Source organism: Lepisosteus platostomus, chromosome 3 (assembly GCF_059453375.1).
Source record: "Lepisosteus platostomus isolate fLepPlt1 chromosome 3, fLepPlt1.hap1, whole genome shotgun sequence".
Taxonomy (NCBI): domain Eukaryota; kingdom Metazoa; phylum Chordata; class Actinopteri; order Semionotiformes; family Lepisosteidae; genus Lepisosteus; species Lepisosteus platostomus.
In genome coordinates, this window is record NC_142613.1 from 46,603,958 (window position 1) to 46,628,403 (window position 24,446).

At 37.7% G+C, this 24,446-nt stretch overlaps 1 protein-coding gene across 7 annotated transcripts in view; it reads left to right on the forward strand.

The window, feature by feature from the left end:
- sobpa (sine oculis binding protein homolog (Drosophila) a) overlaps positions 1 to 24,446 on the forward strand; it is a 98,596-nt gene that overhangs the window by 15,088 nt on the left and 59,062 nt on the right. For all 7 annotated transcript variants that reach the window (XM_088625746.1, XM_088625750.1, XM_088625744.1 and 4 more), the window contains exons 3-4: positions 6,876 to 7,076; positions 16,438 to 16,589. In XM_088625746.1, coding sequence (XP_088481872.1) covers positions 6,876 to 7,076; positions 16,438 to 16,589 — 353 coding nt within the window. The remainder of the gene's footprint in view (positions 1 to 6,875; positions 7,077 to 16,437; positions 16,590 to 24,446) is intronic.

The following is a 24,446-nucleotide window of genomic DNA, read 5'->3' on the forward strand; positions in this document are numbered from 1 at the left end:
CAGAACTAATACAGTCAGCCTAACTCCATTCTGTTTAGTGTTTATCTTGAATCTGGGTTTGTGTTTCCATAGTTTTCAGTGTAGAAATGTAAAAGCATTACCTGCTTTTTTAAAACACTCTGAAGTTGACCTAAATAAGAAGGCATTCATGTCTTACTGTTCATTGAGAAGGTGTCTTATAATTCAAATAAAAGGGCTAAACATTGCAAAATGGTAAATAATGATACACCTTCTATTTGATTAAATGTATAGAATGTCAGAATCTCCCTTAGAAAATGAAATAATTTAGAATTTCTTGATAGCTGATTAAGAAAAGAGATTCAGAAAGGAACTGATTCAAAAAATAGATATGTAGCCACAAAACTTTCTAACATCTTTTTGATGTAACTTCTGACTGCTAAAAAACAGATGAACTTATTGCCAGACGTTTCAGATTGAGGAACTGTGATGTATATTCACTTTGGAGTGCTCTAGAATAATAAAGTGAAATTCACTCCATCATTGTGAGGTCAGTATAAATCTCATCCATGTACATCATTATTATTACTAACACAAAACGTCTTGCATAAAATAACTGATTATTTTAACATGAACTGTTTAAAGTTATTTTAAAATTAGGGTGTTTTGTCAACTGCTTAAAATGTATTATGTTGTTTTGTGGCTGCTTTTCTGTATTTTTAAGAATCAGTTCCATCTCAGAATGCATAAAAAGAAACGACCAAAAAATAAATATTTTCTGAAATGTTATATAAAAATCTGTTATTTAAGATGTTTGAGTTTGTACCTTCTGCTAAGAGCTGAGTATGCAGTGTTTTATATATATCAACTTTAATTTGCTATATTTAAGCTTGTTCTTGTACCTCATTTCATTCTGCATTATTTGTCCAGTTTCCATGGATATGATCTGCCACAAAATGAGGTTCAATTTGATACTAACATTCACTAACATAGAAAGTTGCCAATACCAAAAATGACGTGGTATTCTGATGATATTTAAATGCATGGCAGATGGACTGTATTTAGCATGTAATTACATTCTGCTTAAAACAAAACACATGAAGAAATTATAATGCTCTTTGTCTGTTGGGATCCCTGCAAATAGCTAGATTAGGTGGAAAACAATGAAACCTAATTAAGTAATTCATTTTCTCCACGTCCATGTGAATAGTTAGAAAAGCAGAGTTTTAAATAGAAACAATAATCGACAAAATTGTTTAAGTTCTTGCATCATTGCTGCATTTGGAGATTCAAAGGTAACAAAGCCAAAGGAAAAAGAATATAAACCTTAGCCAGGGTTTAATTAAATGACTTGCCCCAAAGGTTTGCAAAGACAATTTTAAATAGACACTGAGCAGTGCACTGTATGTGTGAGCTCACAGATCCGCCTACAAAAACATTTCTTCGATTTGCAATCCTTGTGTGTGTGTGTGTGCGTGTGTGATAAGTGACATTCAATACAGCGGAATTGTTGCATGCAATATTAGAAAGCAGGGCTAAGCCAAACCAGAGTGTTCAAGTAACCAGTATATCCAATAACATCTGTAAATACTGTAAATAATCTTTCATGAAAGTGGAAAAATAACAGGCATTACCTTTCGTATTTAAGTACCAGACCCTGGCGATAAATCATCTGAAGGTTTTTGAGAGTTGTGTGGAAGAAATCCTCTCATCTTTTGAGCTAGCAGAAATTAATGGAGAACTGCAGTCCCAGTTTGTCAGACTGGTTATTAAATCTTGGTAACAAAATAAATGTATTGATGTCATAGAAACATTTTACAAATTTCAAATTAAGCGCAATTTGAGTTCCCACGAATTGTGACGTACTGCGGCCCTTCCTGCTCACTAGTCCCTGTAATGACTAATGCAATATAAAAGCGAATACATACAGGTTGTGCAGCAGACATTTCACCGCAGAAATGTTCCAGCGTGATCTGCAGAGTTAACGAGTAGTATTCGTCGGCAAATCCATCTCGAAATCTAAAGCAATAATTTTATTGGATTAAAAGAGATTTATTAACAAGCCTGCTTATTTACAGTGCAATAAGGCTGCATCACGTCATTGGGAGGTTTGTTGCCTCATTACAAATCGCAGAAATTGTTTATTTTGTGATGTAAATTGGAGGTGTACACTTTTCTTTCAGTGTTGTTTGAAATGCACTTATTAATGCTGATTCTTTCTAATCCCGAAATACAAAAATAGCACAGCAGTTCCCCTTTAAGTCAGATTAGGAACTGTGTACAGAATCCATTATTGTCGCTGTAAGTCATTATATGAGGTAGATGTCTGTGCAGTAAAAAATCAAGGATGTTCTACTTGGCTTATAAACTAATAAGGCACAAAAGCCTGTTGCTGTTGATCTTGAGGAGTCACCGTTCAGACCTGTTGTCTGAACAGTCTAGCAGTATGTCCTTAGGTAATATGTCCTATTCACATACTGTGCATCCCTTCACCCATCGATGTGATGAAGATCGCAATTAACAGTGCACATCTGGTACTGAATAGATGGAAGCCTCTTAAAAATTATGGTCCGTCGCCAGCTGGCATGCCCCTGAGCTGTGCTGAATTTGCTTCGTAAAGCACGGGTTCGAGAATGCAGGTGCCAGCATTCCTTTTTAGGGGCTATAGCAGCGTATTATGAACCCCTCTCCTAATCTCTGTTTTCCGAAGCCAACAATGTCTTTAAGAAAGCAATCAAGCTTACATTAATTTAAAAAAAATCAAGGAATGAACTCAGACAGTTTTAAGAGTTCTGCCCAGATGCTGCTATAACATCCACTGGCTCCAAGGCAAACCCCTGCACTGAAGAGGCAAAGAATAAATCAAGTTGTGTGTAATGGATGGTTAAAAAATAACTTCAGCAGGACTTGATTTGGCTTTCTTGCTTATTTCTTCAGAAAAACAAATGTATGGAGGGATGATGAATACTGTGCTCACTTCAGATCTTCTTGAATAGGTTTTCTATCTTTCAGCCACTTATTTCTCTTCTTCTACTCTTCTAATGTAACGGGAGACCCACAGAAGGCAATTCTTTCAGATTTCATGTCTGGACCAAATTGTGTAAATGAAAATGAAGAATGTATACTAAAACAAAGTAAACACTGCTCTCCGGTCCATTTCTCAAATGTTTTGCCTTTAACAACTTTAAATGAGACAATATGAACTCCCTCCTCATTCACATGATCACTCACAGAGACTAATCTGTTGACCTTTAGCTCCACAGTCTGTTTTGATATTCAGGTCACTTTGAGAAGGCAGGATTGCCACAAAACCTTGAAGCTGTTGAGAGAGAGAAATACAGCTAGGTGCCCTGTGTTTTCTGTGAATGAATGTCATCCCGCAGACTAGAATGTCTGAAGGGCTTTTTGAATCACAATTTGTCAGCAGCTTTGTATCCATTATTAGGCTACTTTATTATTATGGCTACTGTATATACAGTATAGTTAGTTACAATTCATTGAGTTACCAGAGCCCTGCCTTCAACAGACATAGAAATTTTACCTGAATCAAGAGACTAAACTCTTTTAAAGGGCCAAGAGGCAATCTGTGTTCCAGAATCCTGTCCGGGAATAAATCGCTCTCCTAAATGGATGTTAAATAAATGAAAACCAATTTCCCAAATCCAACCAATGCATCACTAGGCAAGGAGAAAATTATTTTAGCTTTTGGATTCCACAAATAGGAAACTAGTATTTCCAACAGTACAGTATGACACAGCAGGTCCATTAACTTAAGTGTCCGATACTCTCCCAGTGCTCAGATGACCTGAATACCAGGATTACCAGATTCTGGTATCATTGCTGATGAAGAAAAACTCTCTCAAAACCCGGTCGCTTTTCCTAAAGTGTTTCCTCTCTCATCTGAAATGATCTTTCCTATTTTTCTTTATCCTGTTTGAGGCCTGTTTTGTCCTTTATCCCATTCTAATGGCTGGCGTAACGACCTCCCTCTGAATGAGCAAGTCATGGCTACATATTGATGGTGGAAGGTGGCCGACTCAATGACCTAACCAAATTAACAATTCATAATGGTATTTGACCACATTTACTCCCTTAAGGATCAAGGGCAGCTCCTTAAACACTAAAGCAGTGGCCATTGTATCATGTTTTTCGAATGGGATGCTTTTCTTGGAAACTCCAAATATTTGGTTATCCTCAAACCACAAGAGTATAACATTGACATTTCTTAATGATTTTAATTTTAAACGTCAATTTAATGATACAATATCATGTAGAGTACTATTCAATATGCCAAGTATGTACATTCTGTAACTCGTAGTTGTTTGCAATTTTATATGGTATGTACTGTAAATGTATCTGAGATTCTTTTGCAGTGTTGATTTATTTGAAATATTCAAAGATGTTTGTTATCATACAGCTAAAACATACAACATATTTAGTTTTGCATGAGTACACGTTCAATTGTAATCTTAGTTTTATTAGTAACAGGTCAGTAAAGTGACTTTTGATATAAATCAATATATAGCAATAATAGCTTGATGAATGTCATTAAATTTACTTTGTATTTTTCTCCTCATCTTGTGTTTATTCCTACTTTTCTACTAGAAGCCAGGTTGCATTTTGATAGATGCACCACTTCATTATTTGAAAAGTAGTAAGATTCCGTCAAGTTCCTGATAAGATAGTGCATTGCAAAAGTATTCAGACACTTCACATGGTGTCCGATTTTGTGAAATTACAAAATAATGCATACACATTTTTTAAGCTTGAGGATCACTGATGAACAGCCATTTTCAAGCCTTTCTGCAGTTTCTCAGCATTTTGACTGGGCCACTCAAGGGCCTTCACTTTCTTATTCTTAAGTTACTTCAGTATAGGTCTAGCCTTGTGCTTTGAGTCTTTCTCCTCCTGAAAGGTGAATTTCTCTTCCAGTTTCATACAATATAAATAATGTAAACCACTATTACTGTACAAAGACAGAGGTCATTCAACTAATTGTGTTGCTTAATAAGGTTTGCTACAGCAAAGATTTTGATCATCAATCATACATTGTCCTTTCATATTATTAACTTATTTTTGTTTTTTACTTTGGATGTGTGAAGTATACTGTACAGTGTGTATACAGTGAAAAAACTGTAAATACTTTTTTCAACTTTTTTTTCTTGTTTTCAAATTATAAAGCCACATATGTTTATAATGAATATGAGCTGCATAATGACCTCTGCATGTTTAGAAGTAACAGGTGTGTGTAAAAAATCAAATTAATGCTAAATCTGTAAGACGTATAGAAAACTCTTGAGTGCAACAATATGCAATCTGGCCAAAAATTATTGTCTTCGCTGGAAATCCATACAGCACTGTCTGGAATGTCTTTAGATGCCTTTTCATTCTTGGAGAATTGTTAAAAACCTGCCTTTCAACATTCTAATTACTGGTAAGGTTTCTATAAAGTATGTAACTTATGCTGTAGCCATTTCTTATTTAAGTATCAGAAGTGTGTACTATCCCCTTTCATTATTGTCTCATTTTCCTAAACTCAGATTAGATCCTGTCTTTTAACTGATGGGAAAAATGAAACAACCACATTGTGTGGTTTTGCTGTCAGTGCAAGAAGAGGAGTCCAGAGATCCAAAAATGGTCCGATTTTGACCTCGCCCTACACTCTTCCTCAATAATTGGGATATGTGGTTATAAAATGTTTAAAAACAGGAAATAGTCCTCCTCTTCTTGGGGCATGGGTAACAAAGGTCATTGGGCTCATGGAGTCTAGTATTTCTTCACGTAGAATCATCATCAATCTTTTGTTTATTGATTGATTTAATGCAAAAAAAAACCTCAGTAAAATCTTTATGATGCTGAAGCAGCATGTAAACAAGTGTTCTGTGGCTGCTTTTGAAAGGCAGTGTGAATTGCAGTATATATTATCAGTGGCTTAAGTGAATCCTTGGGTTTTTATTTCTGTCTCATGTTGTTATTTTCTTTGTGGTTTACTGGTTGTATTGCAGCTTCTGTCACTTAGTTTCCATCAGGAATACATATATTCTGAAAGCGCACACTGCGTTATTACAGCTCATGCTTTTCAGCTGGGACAGTTCTTTAAAATGTTAATGGTGTCACAACTGGAATAATTCCTAAGAGCAGCATTTTTACAGATTAGCTCCAGTTGCCCCCTATTGACATAGGGGACATAGTCTGGATTTCTTTACATAATCTCTTTTTCTCTGAGAATCCATTTAAAACATGCAAGATGTGTGATTTTCTGGAAATCACTTTCATATGCAGCTTTTTGATCACTTGCACAGGGACCTTCTGTTCTCATTGATTGATTAAGTTGATAAATACAGTAGCTGATCTTTTTCCTGACATACAGGAGATCCCGACTGATATTGAATGCTGACAAGTGGGATTAACTAGTAATTACTAATGAAATTGTAGCAATGAATATTATCTCACCTCTGCATCAGCAGATGACAACTAACAGGAACAAGAAGCAGTTTTTCATTTTTTGACAGCAAAAATTTCATCCTTTCTGGATTCGCTTCCAGAGAAAATGCTCGCTTCGGATAGTTCCGCACAGCAGAAACAAATGTTCTCAGTTTTCTAATTGTTTTTCTTTTAGTCTGCCAAACTGAAAGTTGTAATGCTATGAGATAACCATGTTGAACTACAGTAAATGATCCTTGGAAACAAGTGTTTTCATGTCATGGCCTAGTTAAGGAAAGCATAGTGAATGTTAGAACTACAGGAAGCCAAAAGCAATGTCAGGCAATACTAGAGTAAAACCCAAAGATACTAAGATGAATTTAGATGTAAACATGAGTCTGTACATCTTGATGGAGATCCCACTCACTGCATTAATTTTTTAAAACTGTGCAGTATATCTGTAAGTCTAACTCTGCATCGTTAATCTCTTCCAGAGAACTCCTTGCCAAAATCGAAAGCATTAGACGACAGCATTAACTCACCAACCAATGCAAACAGCACTAACTCAGGCCCGACGCCAGGGAACAGAATGGCTGAGTCCTCATCATCCTCATCCGCCTCTAGTTCCAAGGATCACGGGAACGTTCCCATAATAGTTCCTTTGATTCCGCCGCCATTCATTAAGCCACCAGCAGGTAAAACATTGCATATCTTACCTTTCGAAAACGGGTGCAGTAGGATACACATTGCCTACCTTTACAGTGTGCAAGGAATGTGGACTCCTCTCCTGTGTTCAGTTAAAAAAAAAAAGTAAATTCTGTGGAAGTCTATCTGATGAGCTGCCAGTAGGATGTTTTATGTTTTGGGCAGATGAATGTTATAATTTCAGTACGGAAAAAGACGGGCTCTGTGTAATTATAAAGTGAAAACTTGTGAAAGGCAAACATTTGAAGTGCTTTTCTAAATCTTTACATTGCTGTGCTTTCTGTTTCTCTCCTGCAACGTCTTATGTTACAGTTTCTTCTTTGTCGCTTAATTGCTCCTGTGAGTTCAGTGTCTCCTCGTGATTGCTGACCGTTCATACACGGGTTTTCTCTTGGGGCTCCAGTTTCCTTCAGGCTCCCTCAGACATGCTGGCTAGGTTAATCTGTGGCTCTAAATTGTCCCTCTTTGCCTCTGTGTGAGTGTCCTGCAGTGATGGGCAAGGGTGTAGTCCTGCCTTGCGCCCTGTGTTTCTGAAAGAGGCTCTCTGGTTGCTGTGACCTTTGCCAGGAATAAGCGGCTTTCTGATGGATGGATGGATGGATGGATGGATGGATGGAATTGTGTACTTTTTCATAATCAATTTTGTAATCTTCGGAGCTATGCTTGGTGAAATAAGCTTTCCTCCAGCTACACCACACTGTGCTCTGTGCTTTATTTCCTAGTTCCAGCATTATTATATTCAACAGAATTATCAGTTACTGTGCACTTTTGCTCCCATTGCAAATATGTACTAATTATTAACAGCAAGAATGACAAATAATTTGTGCCACTCAAATATTAGCAAAAGGGCGTAGCATACCCTTACTTTCATAAACCATTATTTCAGTAGTTCGGTTAGATTCCTAATGAATGGGATACAGGAACAGATGTAATAGAGCTTATTTGGTGCAACTCGTCTAGCATGAGGCTGACTGAACCCTCTTCAGTGAGGAATGAGCCAGGGAGCTGCAGCAAGGGTGTAGATGAGGGGTGCAAGAAAAAGGAGAGTCCAGAAGGTGAGATGTGTATGTATATATGTACATTAGGAGAACAGAAGTAGTTGAGATAAGGATCTAACCTCCTCATGAAACGCTGTTATAAACTCCATAAAACACCGGTCAAGGCAGGTCATGCAGGGCACATCATGTAACCTTGTATTTTTGCTCCTAAGGGAGTTGTACTAATACCACCTCAGCATTGATGCCTTTGCAGAGGCCACTCCCTGCTGAAACTCCTCAGTCATCCTTCCTCAGCTTTCTTTGACAAATTAATATGCTTTCTCTGGTTGAAACGCTGACACTTCACAAGTCTGAAAATGTGATGGGACAGAGGGAAAATCAGAAACCCAAACTGTTTTGAGTAGAATTGGAACGCAGCAGGTCAATTAAATTAATTCAAAGTGTTAACCATATAAGATACATGGTGTGGAAGATAGTTTTGCAGGGAATAGTGATACTATTTGATTCAGATATTCACAGAGAATAAACCAAACACAAGCCCTGTGACTGCATTATGTAATGATAAAAATGAACATTGCTGTTCATATGGGTTTTAGATAATTAACACAATTAAGATTTAGAACAGTGCTCCTAATCTTTAATCAGTTAATTTGGTGCAGGATTGACTTTAAGAAACTATTTAAGTAGCAGTTTAGACCTCTTCTGGTGGTTGAACTTCATCCTTCAAGAGCCTGAATAAACTTGTAAGACCAAACATCTTATCAGTCTGCTCTTGCAGGTTGGCATTATCTGAATCATGTCCTAGTTAGTTTGTACCGCGTGCTTGGTAAGACAACACTGTAGAGCACAAAACAGATGGTGGACTGTGCTAGCGGACACAGCATTTTTAACAAATAAGCCAATTCCCTTTGTTCATTTTAAATTATTCAGCAGCTCATTTAAATTAATAGTTTGAGGCAAGGAGCTTGCGTTTGGAACGGCTGAGTTCTGAGTCGGAATTCATGTTTCCTTTGACAGGAAGAGCTGGCAGAGTTCAGAGGAGCTTTTGAACTCGAGGTTTGATCTGCAGAAGCAGGTATTCGCTGTTTGGCTGGAAGATTTAATTTTCCAAATTTGTAGCTGGCTGAGGATTGATTTCAAATGCAACTCATGTGTTAAGATGAATAAAGTGATTATCAAAACGAACAGAATATGCCATCTGTTTTCATACATTTAAAGTTTATGAAGAAATAGTAGAATATCTAGTAAGCAACAGACCTAACATATGCAATACCATTTTTTTCTGTAATCCTGCTCCCTTTCTGTTTTATACTTTCAGAGTTACTACATAATAAAAACCTCCAGCAGCAGAAGTGATGCGTTAATCCCGCATCAGCAGGGTCCGCTTGTCAGCACACCAGTCTCCATTTGGTGGTTTGAACCAAATCTTTGAGCTGACGTTGCCATTAACTGTGACCGAGAAATACTCCAGCCGGCACGTCGCTCCGCCTGGAGCCGGAGTGGGAAAGGGGGGGGAGGAGAACAAAATAATGTAGCCAATTCATAGATTGGGATTATTAGGAGGCCATGATTGGTAAGGGCCAATGGGAAATTTGGCTAGGATGCCGGGGTTACACCCCTACTCTTTTCGAAAAACACCCTGGGATTTTTAATGACCACAGAGAGTCAGGACCTCGGTTTTACATCTCATCCGAAGGACGGTGCTTATTTACAGTATAGTGTCCCCGTCACTATACTGGGGCATTAGGACCCACCTGGGTGGCAGGGTGAGCACCCCCTGCTGGCCCCACTAACACCTCTTCCAGCAGCAACCTTAGTTTTTTCCCAGGAGGTCTCCCATCCAGGTACTGACCAGGCTCACACCTGCTTAGCTTCAGTGGGTTGCCAGTTGTGAGTTGCAGGGTGATATGGCTGCTGGCCGGCAGCAGAAGTTAACAATATTGATTATATTACAGTAGGTAGAAGAGAGGTGTCAGTCTCAAGCTATTATCTTTTGGTATATTATCTTAGTCTTTCAAGAGTGTTTTTATATGTTACTCTTGTAAACGTCATGATTTTGTGGTTGTGTGAATGGGTTTCCTGTTTGGAATTCAAAGCTGTAAACCAGGCTTTTTCTACCATCATCAGTCCCCGTTCCTAAAAATACATTCTACGGAAGTAGAATGTATTTTTACCTACAGTGCTGAAAAAACATTTGGGAACACCCTAAGTGGGTCCATATTCTCATATATTTTGTGCACACAATATAATTAGATCTTCATGAAAGTCATTATAAAATAGGATTTAAAATATGCAAATATGGTTGTATATGAATATGTAACCTGATATAACACTATAGCATAATATTTGGAATATTTACTGTAATTTAAAACATTATCCATCAGCAAATATACTCAAGTGAATAGGCATGTGTACCTCTTTGAGCAACAATGACTTAAACTAGAGGTTTCCTGTGTGTATCAGCTTCAGGTTTTTAAAATATTAGCTTTTTTACAGAACTGCTTAACGTTGGTTACATTTGATGGTCTCCTTGCAAGAACAGCTCGCTTCATATCCTGCCATTACGATTCAGTGAGGTTTAGATCCAGTCTTTGGCCAATCCAAAGTGCAAACTTTTTTCTTCTCCAGCTATTCTGTTGTGGATTTGCTTGGATGTTTTGGAAGTTTAGGATTGTCTTGCCACTGTACGTGTTCCATTTTTATCTCAGCTTCAGCTGATAATGGCTGGCCTGAAATTCTCTTCCAGAACTTGGGGATACAACTCCAATTTCATGGCTCTCTCCATGACAGCAAGCCATCTCAGATCCCGAGGCAGCAAAGCAGCCCCAAAACATGCTCATCCCACCACCATGCTTGACAGTCTTAATTATGTCCTTCTTTTGGTAGGCAGTTTGAGTTTATGCCACACAAAACATTTTGCATTGTGGCCAAAATGTTCAAATTTTTGACTCGTCTGTTTTTCAAGTAGTCTCCATCATCATCCAGATGCTCTTTGGAGAATTTTTTCCTGGCTGTCTTCATATGAAAACCATTCCCCTCCAGTCTCTTCCTGATTGTTGAGGCATAAATGCTGATTTTAGCCGCGGTGAGATTTTAGTCGAGGCCCACATGTCCGTAGATGTTTCCCTGGGTTTAGTGTGACTTCCTGAATGATTTTCCAGGTTACTCCTTGGGAGATCTTGGCACTGTGGATCTCGGTAGAGTTGTGGTCTTGAATATTTTTCATTTGACTGACAGCAGATGGACCCACCTCCAGTTGTTTAGAAAAGACTTTGGAATCCCTCTTCAAATTGATGAGCATCATTTGTCCTTTTTCCCTGGTCCTCTGAGGTCTTTTGATTGTGGCATGGTGTATTTCTGCTGACCTGTATGGTGAAAACCAAAATCACTAAATTTCTGATCATTATATACTGTTTATGCAATTACTTAACCACCTGATCCTAATTGCCCTCTTAATTGTGCTTAGTAGTCTAGGGGTTTTCTTAACATTTCATTTAATTCATAAATATAAACCCATTTGGTTATTTAGGGCAAGATCAGTTTCGATCAAACAGGGTATCATCATATGGTAAGGAAGGTTCTGTGGGAGGTTCACAGACTTTTTCTCAGTACTGTTTAGAATGATGTTTCAGAAATCCGAAAGATGTTACAACTGGGCATCTGCAAGTGTAAAAACAATACTGAAGTAATGAAGTAATAAAAGAAATCAAATTCTTAAGTTTTTGGCTTTTACCAAAACAGTGGAAAACAGTGAACATGAAGCACTAGATTTTATCTTTTAATACTTTAACTTGAAAGCAAGCATGAAGAGATAATAAAGGAGCTATAATAACAGTCTTGAATGTGCTATGATCATCTCCCTCAAGAGAATTAGGTTCTTTAATTGCAAATGTGTCTAGTCTTTAAAGCAGAATTCTGTTAAGCTGCATTAAGCTGAAACAAAGCAAACTTAAAGAAATCTTCTCAGTGTAACTAACCAAGGGGTCGGGCAAGATATTATAGATAAACTGAAGCATTTGACTCTAATGCATATTTAATTATTAGAACGTGATAACATTGGTGCAGAATTCTTCCTCAAGGAAAACTTTCTTAACTTTAGAGAGCAAAGTGCTGGCATAGCCTGCATCTTTTTAATTATTCGAAAGGCATATCTTAAGATAGACAAATAAGTCCTTTATGATTCCTACAGGGGCAGCAGGGTTTTGCGGTGGTTATCATTGCTGCCTTGCAATGCAGGGGTCCTGTGTTCAAGTCCTGGGTCATTTCTGTGTGTTATTTCTCCTTGTGTTTGTATGGGTTTCCTCCAGGTGCTCCGGTTTCCTTTCAGTCCAAAGCTACTGTATACTGGGAGGTCAATTGGCTTCTGGGAAAACTGGCCCTTGTTTGAAAGTGTGTGTGTTTGTGTCCGTCTTTGCCCTGTGATGGACAGGTTCCAGCTCACCTGCAGCCCTGTATTGGATAAAGAGGTTTGGAAATGGATGGATGGATGATTCCTACAGATATAGTGGTTACTAGAGGCGTGCAGAGAAATTGGCTACTCACGGATGGTGTTTATTTCTGTAACTCTTCTATAGTTAGTGATAACAGATATCTCATTTATTATAGAACATTCGGTTTTTTGGAGCTACCAGTCAGTTGACTTACGAAAGTGGCATTTCAAGACGTAAGCATCCTCAGGAGGTCCTTACATGTTTTTATAATATCACAAAAGGATACATGCTCATTCCAAGGTCAATAGAAAATGTTTTAGTTAAGTCCCAAAAGGCAAAACAAACCAGCTGAAATGTTAATCACAATACACTCCCAAGTTGTTCTCTCTGAATTAAAGCCCATTGCCATACCATGTCTTGAAGGTGAGATTTGGAAACAGGACATTGAGAGAATTGATTTTAACGGAATGGCTACAATATCCCAGTCTTGTACACAACCCAGACTGATTGTGATGGTCCAGTATTGTTTCCATCTGTGGTACTACAGCTGTAGGCTACAGCTGGTTGCTCAGAGGTATTATTTTCCATCTCATTTTTTTCTGACTTTGGTCAACAACCCTATATAAGCACGCTTAGTTAGAACCACTGGAAATGTTGCCCAGAATTGTAGTCTGAAAGGTTGACTCAGGTGTGACTCCAATGAATGCAGCAAAAATACCACCAACAACCAAGTTAACTGTGGACCAGCAAGGCCAGTTACCAGTACTGCTTATTTAATTTATTAAATATATCCTTAAAATGAATCGTAAAAAAGTGTCCAGTTCCAAGATGAAGTTAAGTATGTTATGTACTGGAAAAAGCAACCTGATGCTTGATGTAACAAATTAATAATTGTGATTGGTTAGGGAGGGCTCTTCATTTTATGAAATTGTCAGAAGTATCTGTCTGCAGTATCTGATGTTAATGCCCTTTGAAGCAAGCAGGAATGTGTAACTTCATAGTTAATGAAATTAAGAATTCTGAGGAATACATTATGCTATGGAAAACTTGCCATAATTAAAATCCGTGGCATTTTTTTCAAGGTTCAGAAGAGAAAACGTAGCACCTTAGACACAAATTTGCATACAAGCATCCAGTTTTCATTATCTTTTGTTATGACTGAATATCTAGTTCTGATGGAGATAATTCCTATCAATGGAATAAATTGTGTCCTTTGAAAATAGTACATGGGGAACACAAATCTTGGTTTTCTTATTTAAATTATATTTACATACTGAATTTTCCCACAGCTCTAAAATAAATTTGCTAATTAAAACTAAAATAATAGTGGAACAGATGTTTGCTGAGTGACTGTGTCTTTAAAACAAAATATATTCTATCCTGAGTGACTTTACCTTGGAAAAAAAAAAGAAAAAAAGTGGTTCTTCAGCACATTTCCCAGTAGATATTCTTGCTTAAATCCTCTTTTTACAAAATCCTTTTACAGCTTCCCTATCCAACCGCAACAAAACCCCCTTTGGCAAAAGCAACCATTTAGAGTTGCCTCTTGGAGGCCAACTGTCTCTGTTCATCACCCTGTTTTTTTACGTCATTTAGATTCAGGTGAAGACAGCCTGCCACAACTGCAAGACGTGATCTGTAGATGTCAAATCCCTTCTTATTAGTAGGAGACAGGATAGCCACAGAGTTTATATTAAATGATTTTATTTGGTATATGTCATAATAACATTCTCTATCTTGTATTGAAAGGAAAAACCTCAGGTTCTTTGCTTTTATCATGCTTTATTCGAAGTTGAATTACATTCAACGAGGCCTGGGTTCTCGGAGAAGTGAAGTAGTTTATTGTGGTGATTTTTCATTTTTCATATTAATGGACACCAGTTTAGAGAGCAGATGAGCTACAGTACCACTGCTTTTCTTCCTTGGGAGACTTGACCTGCTAGTCTGGAGGTGTAAGCTACACAAGCCTGGTGATATCCAGAATCTGGTTCTGAGAGAATAAGATCACTTTATTGGCCATATACAATTTCTTGTATTAGGAATTTGTCTTTTCGCATACTCCAGCTTGCTCTCCATGAGACACACAGACAGGGAGAGAGAAGCTTGGGTTCAGAGCACAGGGTCAGCCATTTATACGGCGCCTCTGGAGCAGTTGGGGTTAAGGGCCTTGCTCAGGGGCCGAACAGAGCAGGATTCTTTTGCCGGCCGCGGGATTTGAACCAGTAACCTTCCAGCCATAGGCGCAGATCCTTAGCCACAGAGCCACCGTACCGCCCCCTTTTTTTGGAGGTGGAGAATGGAGATGATATCTCTGTCTCTTGCTTCCTAGCTCATCTGACTGAATCGGGACATGAGAATGGGATGTTGAATAAAGGCTAAAAAGAGAGTTGAGAGCTTGTATGTTTCCGAGGTTCACTGTTGTATCTCAGTTTCATGTTCACACAATTCCTGGTCTCTGACCATGTAGTGGGACTCCAGTTTTAGTCCATGTCACCTGTGGTAGTGAGTGAGCTCAAAGAAGTAGGTCTTCTTTCTCACTGCCGGCAGTCAGGAAGTTTCTCATCAGAGCTGCCCCAGCCTCCACTTTCCCCAGTGAATTTATTGATTTTAAACTCATTTCTCTCTGGCTCTCCACAGCAGTCACAGCACATGTGTTTATAGCTATGGAAACACTTTTAACAACTCTCGTCTTGGCTGCTGGAAGCTCAGTGTTACTCAGCTAACATTCTGCTGGGGAAGGACTTGATTGTTGATGGGTCCAAGACCCTTGGAAAGTAGCCTTTTTCAACAGAGAGCGCTCTGCAGCTTACATTTCGAGAAGAAAACAAAACTGGTCTTCAGGATACAAGGAATGTATTGTTTGTTTATTGAAAAAGTGTCATCAGAACATGACTCATTTCGAATATAATTCTGCATTTGGATATACAGTAGTTAATTCTTATAACTGCTTTACATTCCAAGAGTGGTTAATTGCAGCATGGATGATTGTTAATGTAATTGGAGAAGTAACTCGATTACACATCTTAGTTGACATGTTTTTCATTCAGTTTAATTTTGTTTCTGAGTTGTCTTAAAGATTTTCTACGATTTGGAAATTTCTTCCTACACGTGATAATTGCCTATTTACAGGTACTGTATGTACACATTCCAATTGAGCAGGGGTTCCCAACAGTACTGCAGGGGGTTCGTGAGATTGTGATGGAAACGTCAATGTCAAATTAAATAGTCCTATTAATAAATAACAAGGTAATAATAAGAATAAGAAAAACAACAGTAGTAATATTCATATTTTACCAAGTGAAAAGAAGCATGTTAAGAGAGTTTCTGTAGCATTTATCTACATTTATTGAAAGGTTTGATTTAGTTAAAATCTCAAGGGGGTACTTGAGGCAAATAATTTTGGTTGAAGGGGTTCAGCTGACAAAAAAGGTTGGGAACCCCTGCAATAGAGGGACCAGTTCTTCTGCCAATAGTGAACTTCCTAAAATTGACAACACACATTTATTGCTCGTTAACACTGGATGTTGTGGGGATATACTTTTAATTGTCAGTTGGACCACAGATTTGTCTAAGTTGTGGCCTTGTATTGAGGTGCATAGGTAATGGTTATTTAACCTAATATTCTCAAGTGAGAGTTTTACAAGGATGTTCCGGCTAAAGCAACATTGTGAACATATTGGATAATAAAGCGCACATTGACAAACCAATGAGTAATCGCCAAATCTGCTTCTTTCTAATCTGCAAGAAAGAATAAAACAGAACACAGGGGATCAAAGTTGGCGCCATGTTTTTTACAGTTAACAGTTCCAAGATCCTCCTGCTGGTGTTTATTATCCAGAAGATGACAGGAGAGTTAGACACAGAGAGCCAACAGGCCCTTATTTTCCTTCTCATTGTATGATTTGTTGTTTTTTTTTTGTCAGAGGAGGATGTGTCCAATGTCCAGATCATGTGCGCATGGTGCCAGAAAGTTGGAATCAAGCGCTACTCCCTGAGTATGGGCAGTGAGCTGAAAAGCTTTTGCAGTGAGAAGTGTTTTGCTGCCTGCCGGAGAGCCTACTTCAAACGCAACAAGGTAAGGCACGCCTTTTTTAAAAATAAATCATTCTGTCAGGGCCAGCTGAAACCATTTGAAAGTTGCGATTGAAAAGACTTCCTCTTTTATGTGAAAGAGCGTTTTCACAGAACTCACTTAAGTTAATTAAATTCATTTGTCATTTTACAAAAAAAGGCTCAAACTTTCACTTCTGTTACACTTTCAGTTCTTAATATTGGAATAAAGCAGTATTTCCACTCTTTAAAGTCTTAGCGCAATATTCCAAAATGTGCTGCAGTGTCTCAGGTCATATTAGTCCATAGATATTCCACAAAACAGTTGCAGAAAGGCAGAGTAGGAGAAAAACATATGCTATTTGAGATCATCTCAAAGTTGCTCTGTAATTTTGAGATCGGTACATTATTGTGACTGTGGAAGGTTCCTTCCAAGTTCTCTAAAGCACATGTTTCGAGTGTTGGATCTATGTTATTAGATCTTCAGGTGGATCTGGTCTGCAGATATGCCTGAGTAAAATATGGAATCTTTGCATATCTGTGTTTAATTGAGCCTACAGTATAAGAATTCCTCAAGTCTCTTTGTGAATCAGGACAAAACTAATCCCAGAAACCCAGTATAGAAAGTCCTAATAAAGAGGCTAAGCAATAGATGTCCTTTAAGCCATTGGCTTTTAGGTTTCTTTTCTGATTTGCATCCTTAAAAACAACCAACAGCTTTTTACAGGATGTCAAAGTCCCTGGATCCATGGGAGATTTACAGGAGGCACCAGCTGGTTTCTGATGATTTGTAGTAAATCCACATCTCGATCATAAAGGCCTGATATTGTGATCTCATAATAATGCTTTCATGCATTTACATTATCGTGCTTTCCAAAACTCTGTCACTAGGCAATTCATTTCTTCTGTGCTGTGAGACTCCCATGACTCTGGCATGACATAAAAACAAATCAGAAAACCTCTAATTAAAAAAACTCTCAAAGATAGCATGTATTGTTGAAACATTCCTGTTATTGTACAGTTTTGTGGCATATAGGCTTTCCTTAATCGCGTGCATATTTAAAAAGTACAAGGTTCAAGGTTCCCTAGGTTTGTAAGCAGTCCGTTAATCTCATTGCATCTTTTTGTTTTTGACCCTAGCACCCACTCTTTTTAAAGAAGAGGTGTTGTCTAAATTTTTCATCACTTATGTGTTTTAACACAGGTCTTTGGCAGCTAAATACAAAGTAATAAATAAATATATAAAATTTACCCCTTTAGAATTTGGTTTTGGGAAAACAAATCAGTGAAACCTGTAGTCCTGTAATATGAATGGTAGCACTACATGTGTACCACATATGACCATAACATATAGTGTATATTCTTTCCACAAAAGAAGATATTTAATGCCTGATATTTAATTAATCTGTTCTGCTGTGTTATGCTGCGTTAGTGTATCATTTATATGGTCATAAAGAGGCATCCTTGAGCCCCCAGTGTTTGTCATAGGCTGTATGCAATCGATTTCTCACACCAATCACATGAAATAAAGACAAAGCAAATCAATTCAAAAGTAACAACTGGCTATCTTGTCTCATGCTTGATAGATGGTGCCATTCTCATTTTGCGTCTCTCTCCTCGCTCTGTACTCTCCTCCTTTCTGATCTTGTTATATTTTTAACCCTGGGTCATTGCCTTATGTTCACCAGTGACTAACAACCCATTATTCCTTTTCATCAATGAGACGGGATGAACGTCGGTGTGTCTCTCTAGTGGTCAATTGATTACCTATAATATAAAGTGAGATTCTGAGAATTTTTTGTTTGCTTTGGAACATAGCCTGATAATATCAGGGTATTTTTTTAATCTCCCTTTATGGCTAAAAACAATAGGTTTCTCAATAATCAAGGCATTCATGTGCTGTCTGAAGGAGCCCAGTGTTGTATCTGTTTATGTGTTTAAAATATTTAACTTGGTAAAAAAACAAGTGTTTTGAGAAAACGAAAAGGAATTACAAAACTATTACAGCAATTTCCAAGTCAATGAGCCAAATTCTAATTCAATATCTAAAACCAGTTAAATGATTTTCATGTACTATATATTCATTGTGTGCCGTGGCTTATCATAGAAAAAACAAAGTACACATAAATCTTAAAACTCAAATGTAGGCTGATGGAAAGGTGATTTGTATGCCATCTCTACTGTGATTTCAGTTGATCCCAGTGAGACCATATCGTACAGTACATGCAGAGTGGACTCCCATGATGATGTTCACTTCCAACTAGTTTGGTTAAATGTTTTGGCAATACTTTATGTTAGGGGTTGTATATGCTATTTTTAAGCATTTATAAACTGAGTATATCAATAAAATATTAATATAGCAGCACAAACATGATAAGAACCAACATCTGCTGTAGGTTAACTGCATGCGAGCTCTAAAATGGGACCTTTCAGGACCTTTCAGCACACCGATCTCCCAACCCAGTACTAACCAGGCTTAATTCAGACCATAGCCTGAGCCATATCACTAACCCTGACGCTAGAGTTATTTGCAGAACATTGCTTGTCCCGTCTAATACACTTTGCCCATCATTTAAAATGTTAGTAGCATAGTTAACTTATTTAGTTTAAACTAAAAAACACGTTGTTCAAACTAAAGTGTTGCCAAGTCTATTTACAAGTTGACCTCATGAGAAAAACATTTTTTCATCTACTGTATATGTTCAGAGGCCTGCTATCACAATGCTTCCTGCTACCAATATATACTCATTAAGCCTTGGCACTGGTGCGGAAATGCCCTTGTGCACAGCTTGCTGATCTAAATAAATGAGCCACACTGAAAACTGTAGGAGCAGCAGTGACGTTGTTATGATTTTTCATTGCTTTAAAAATCAAACATGCTAATGCCGCGCAATGCTGAAGGGCTGATGTTCTTAAGCATCGAGGTGGGCTTGTGAGATCCTGTTCAAGCACAAGACCAAAGTGCCACGTAAAACTTAAAAGTCTGTGCTACCGCACTCTCGTTACCTCAGCACCAATGAACACCGCATCTTGAAATGAATTGTTTATTCCTGAAAAGCTGTGACGCCCTGTTCTTTGTCCTCTTTAGTCACTTAAAAGAAGTTGCCAAGTCAGAAGACGTTAATGGCTATTGAGATGGCTGCATGCCAGACAACTCGCCATGCTGCTGTGCAAGCTCATATCAGGGAAAGGCATTCCGTTCTTTCTCATAATCAAAACAGCCATATTTTGAAAAAGCCAGTCATTAACCTCTTGGGTGCTATGAGATGGAGGGTGGAAGATTACATCCCTAGATTTTTTTGCTTGTTCCTTGGTGATGGATTTAATACTGAAAATACCATGTTCTATTACGTTGGGGAAAGGAAAGTTTTCCAAAATTCGATCGCATGTGTTGCCCCCCCCCCACTTCCCCAAGGCTGGAGGCAAATTCACTGCAGTACAACCCCCCACCCCCTTAGCCCACCTTCTCTGGTGTGCTCGCGGTGCCTCCTCCAGCACTGCAGTGTGCTTTGCGTTTCCAATTGGCTGAGCAGGGGATGACTCCCTCACCTCAGATGCACGGTGCTGAGAGAAGCTGACCTTATGACTGTGCCAACTGTTAATGTCTTCTTGAAAATGTTCACATGCTGACACATTCTCTCAGTGATGTAGCTCCCATCATAAGAGGTATCCACACTGTATCTGGTGTCAGCATGGTCACCAAGAAAAGTAACGAAGGCCCGAGTGCTTTGTATCTATTTTTGTTATCGGTAAACTGTATGAAAACAATGTAGAAACACATATGTAATCTGCATGGCTGAATTCTCAAAGGCAAATTTAGACAGGGTGCACATTGATGCGAAAGCCTAAAGGCTTTCAGCCACGGCAATACACTCTTTAAGAGCAAAAGGCTTTACAGACACTGTAAAGTGAAAAAGTGAAAAAATGCATCTGGGTTTGCCCTGAAACCAAAGAAGGAAGAGAATATGATACTGCAAAGGAATTTTAGTAGTTACAACTTCTTAAAAACACACTGTTTTCAATGGTGTACTAAAAGTCCAAAAGTACAGTACCAATAACTGTTCCTTAACAGTGTATGGTACAGTATGTATTTAAATGTATTTAAACAAATGGCACCATTATGCTGTCTGTTAAACACAATGCATATAATACAGCTTATCTGTGTCATCTAGTTTACTTATTGACTAAAACACTAAAATACTGCAGTGTTTATGGGATGAGTTTGTTATTGACTAGATAAAAAAATAGCTGAGCACTGATAAATTAATTATAAGTTAATTCAGATTTTAAAGATTTCCTCTCGGATGCGTGTATTTTGACTGGGGTGGCAAAACCAGACTTAAATAAAGCTAGTTATTTCCAGTGCAGGTATGCTTTGTACTGCTCAACAACAATGTGCAGCTTTAGGCAATGTTATCGTTTTTCATTTTGATGATCAGTTTAGTTGGTTGCTAAACGTACATAAATGTACTTTAGTTTTATAAAATACTAAGATGGAAACCACATCACAGGAACACTGCTACACGTGTTGGCTTTTTCTGTAAAAATTTATATTTTCTATTTTGAAAGCGATATATTGAAAGAGCATTAATATTAACCTTAATATTATTAAGCTTCTATCAACAAACAAGAAAAACATTCACAAACAATTTTGTGTTGTATCAAATAAAATAGCAAAATATGTGAAGTTTAAAAGATATTGTGTACACGCTCTCCTTAGTCCCGTTCTTTAGGAAAGATTTTTCTCTTTATATGGACTAAATCATTTTTGTAATAAACCCACATTCAGATATAGACTGCCTACCTTTTCATATGACCAGTAAGCTTTAACTTCATACATTTAGGGCAGTGACATTGGCATATACTTTTATCAAAGTACTGTATATACTGTATTAGCTTAGTAAAAACTGCTGGAAACATCTGTAGAAGACACCAAGTTTTCTTGCATTTATATTTATTTAAAATAGTGAATTGGCTCTCGGTCTTCAACTTTTTAAGTTTTCCTTTTAAAAATGCGTTGACAGATACTTTCAGAGTTACAGCAACTGTTTCTGCAGGCTGCGTCACAGGGATATCTGACACCTTCGTCTAAATTCAGATGTTTTGTGAAGGAATGAGAACTTTGAATGCATGAGAGGAATTCAGTAAGGAACAAACTAAAAAAAGGTTTCTTTTGCCGCAGCAAAGAATGTATCTGTTGTTCTCTAAACTTGACCCATAGTGTCAGTCTCATTTGCACTACAGGTTATGTAGGAAAATGTGTTAGACACTAAACTAATCTTTTGGGTGGATTGTGTAACACAATAAATGACCTCTGCTGATTGGGAATATCTACATTCTGCACATTGTGGAGTAAAATGGTAACTGGTAATTCCAGTAGTAATTGGTAAGTAATTGATAGCTAAAACAGATAGAGGGAATAAAGAATCTCTATTCCAATATCTTTCTTTTACTAAAGAAGAACATTGGAAATGTTGCAAACAAGAGCAGCCATTTTGCTAATTTTACTTATTCAGTAGCTGAGCAAATAGAAAAGTTTGTCTCATCATGTCTTGAGTCCAGAGTTTAAGCTTCGACCACTAGGTAAGATAGCCTATTCCAGATCTTCTGTTTTAAGAAGATTATTTCTTCTAAATAGATTTCCTTTTAGTTTGTGGTCTTAACTGTGGTCCTATGTCCTTGCTTCGTTACTGTATCATGACAGTAACATACATATAGTACACTGGGTTGACCCCCTATAAACCCTGTAAAATTTTATATGATACTTGTATCTGTTTCCTTTCAGTCCTCTAAGTCCCCTTTGTTTTACCCAAGAGATCCCTGTCTAGGTAATAGGTACCTAGGTTCATACAGTAGGTAATCAGCCATTTCTAAAATCCTGTAACAATTTAACTATGATCAGTTAAACAGGTTATGTGAACTTAATCTGTTGAGGGATAATTTGGGATAATTCAAAGAAGAGAGCAAGTGGGGTGCTTAATTTTCACTTAAAAGAGTTTGTGATCTTCCATCCACACTTGATTCAGGATGAGCCTTATGAATGGACAGGACTGGGGCAGTCCTGCCAAGAACTGGGGACACGTGTTTGAGACCTGAGAGAATTTGCTCTCTTTCACCCTGGATGTATTGTATACAGCAACCCCCTGACACCAGGAATCAGTCCCGTTGTTCTTTGAGATGTCTCTAAGGCTATAATATCCTTTTTGTGGTATGGTCACCAGAACTGAACACAATATTCTAGATGTGGCTTCCTAGTGTTGTAGAGCTTGAGCACAACATCCCTGGATTTAAATTCCACACTTTTTGCTGTATGGCCAAGCATTCTATTTTTATATCCATAAACATGCACACATAAACACACCACTACCCATCTTCCCTGTGCTTAAAACAACAAACTGTATAGGGGGATGAAACTCAGAGGGCAGTTTGGGGATTCATCATTCAGAGAATTGCTAGAGTATCAGTTACTTGCTAATGGAGTGAGAAACAGTTATCATGTTGCTTAGGTCTACAAGTAAACAACAAAAATAACCATTGTGAAGAGTTCAGCAGTCTAACAAGATATAAATGATATTTGTGCAAGTGTTTATATGCCAACATGAAAAACATGGATGTCTTTTCAAATAGCTCTTCTTTCTGAGATGGCTTGTTTGTGGGTTACAGTTTTATGGTATTATTAATATACTTCTTTATATAGAATAAGATACACCACAAAAACGTACTGCTTTTCCAAAGGCTGAAATACAGTTGCTGCATTTGTCTTGTGCATACTTGTTTAAAAGATTGCGGCAGTGACTTCAATGTGGTGTTGTGTTACTGTAAATATCTGCAGCTGCCGTATCAGGTTTTTGCCATCTGATATAGCTTTGTGGTCATTGTATTGGAGAGCCTGTATTTCCTTTGGCAGCTGTATGAAATCATTAAAAATCTGAAATAAGGTGTCTGATAAGAAAACCTACTGCAGAACAGTACGGTGCTCAATGCCTGCAAGAAATGCCCGGAAGGGTGTTCCTGGTGTGTCAAAGGGTCTTCAAACAGGCTGGTAGTGGAATGCTTTAAATTGATGTTGATTGTTTCCCCCTTCGCACTCACAATGTGTTCACAATGTGAATAAAACCATTTTGTTTATTCTGGTTGCATAATAAAAATCAATGTTCAGACCTGGCAGGTCTACCTAGCTAGCAGGTAGTGCGTGTTGATTCTTTGATCATTTTTTTTTCCATAATTGTATTTAATGTAAAGACTATACAAGGAAGGACTATGCAAGGAAAGAAAGAGTAAGACTGGAAAAGGGGACATGGAAAGAGTGCCAGAGAAAGATTTGAGTAATTTTATTTAATTTTAGTCACATATGACTTTTAATCATTGATCATAAATGTTTTTCCTCTTAGATGTTAGATCTGGTCTGAACTAATTTTGAGTGAAGCTGATTAAAAGCACTTAAGATTACCATTGTTGTTGGTTTTCTAGGACTCACTCAGTTTCCTGGCCTTGTGTTTGTGAGTTTGGCAATGTACATTATGGCAATGTAACTGCAGCCATTATTATTATTATTATTATTATTATTATTATTATTATTATTATTATTGTTGTTGTTGTTGTTGTTGTTGTTGTTGTTATTATTATTAATGATGATAATAATAATAATATGTATGGCATTTCTTTACTGATTTGAGGGTAAAAATGTTAAAAAATACACAGAATGAGTAGTAGATGTTACTTAATTTACTTCAGAAAACAGGTCAGACTTTGGGTGGGGTGGGGGGATTTAAAAATTCTCTCCTTGCCACCTTTGTTTTCTCAAGTGCTCACTGGGAGATGCTTGGCAAGCTGGGAGGCCATGAGAAAAACAGATTTGACAGATGGATTGCCTCAACCTATT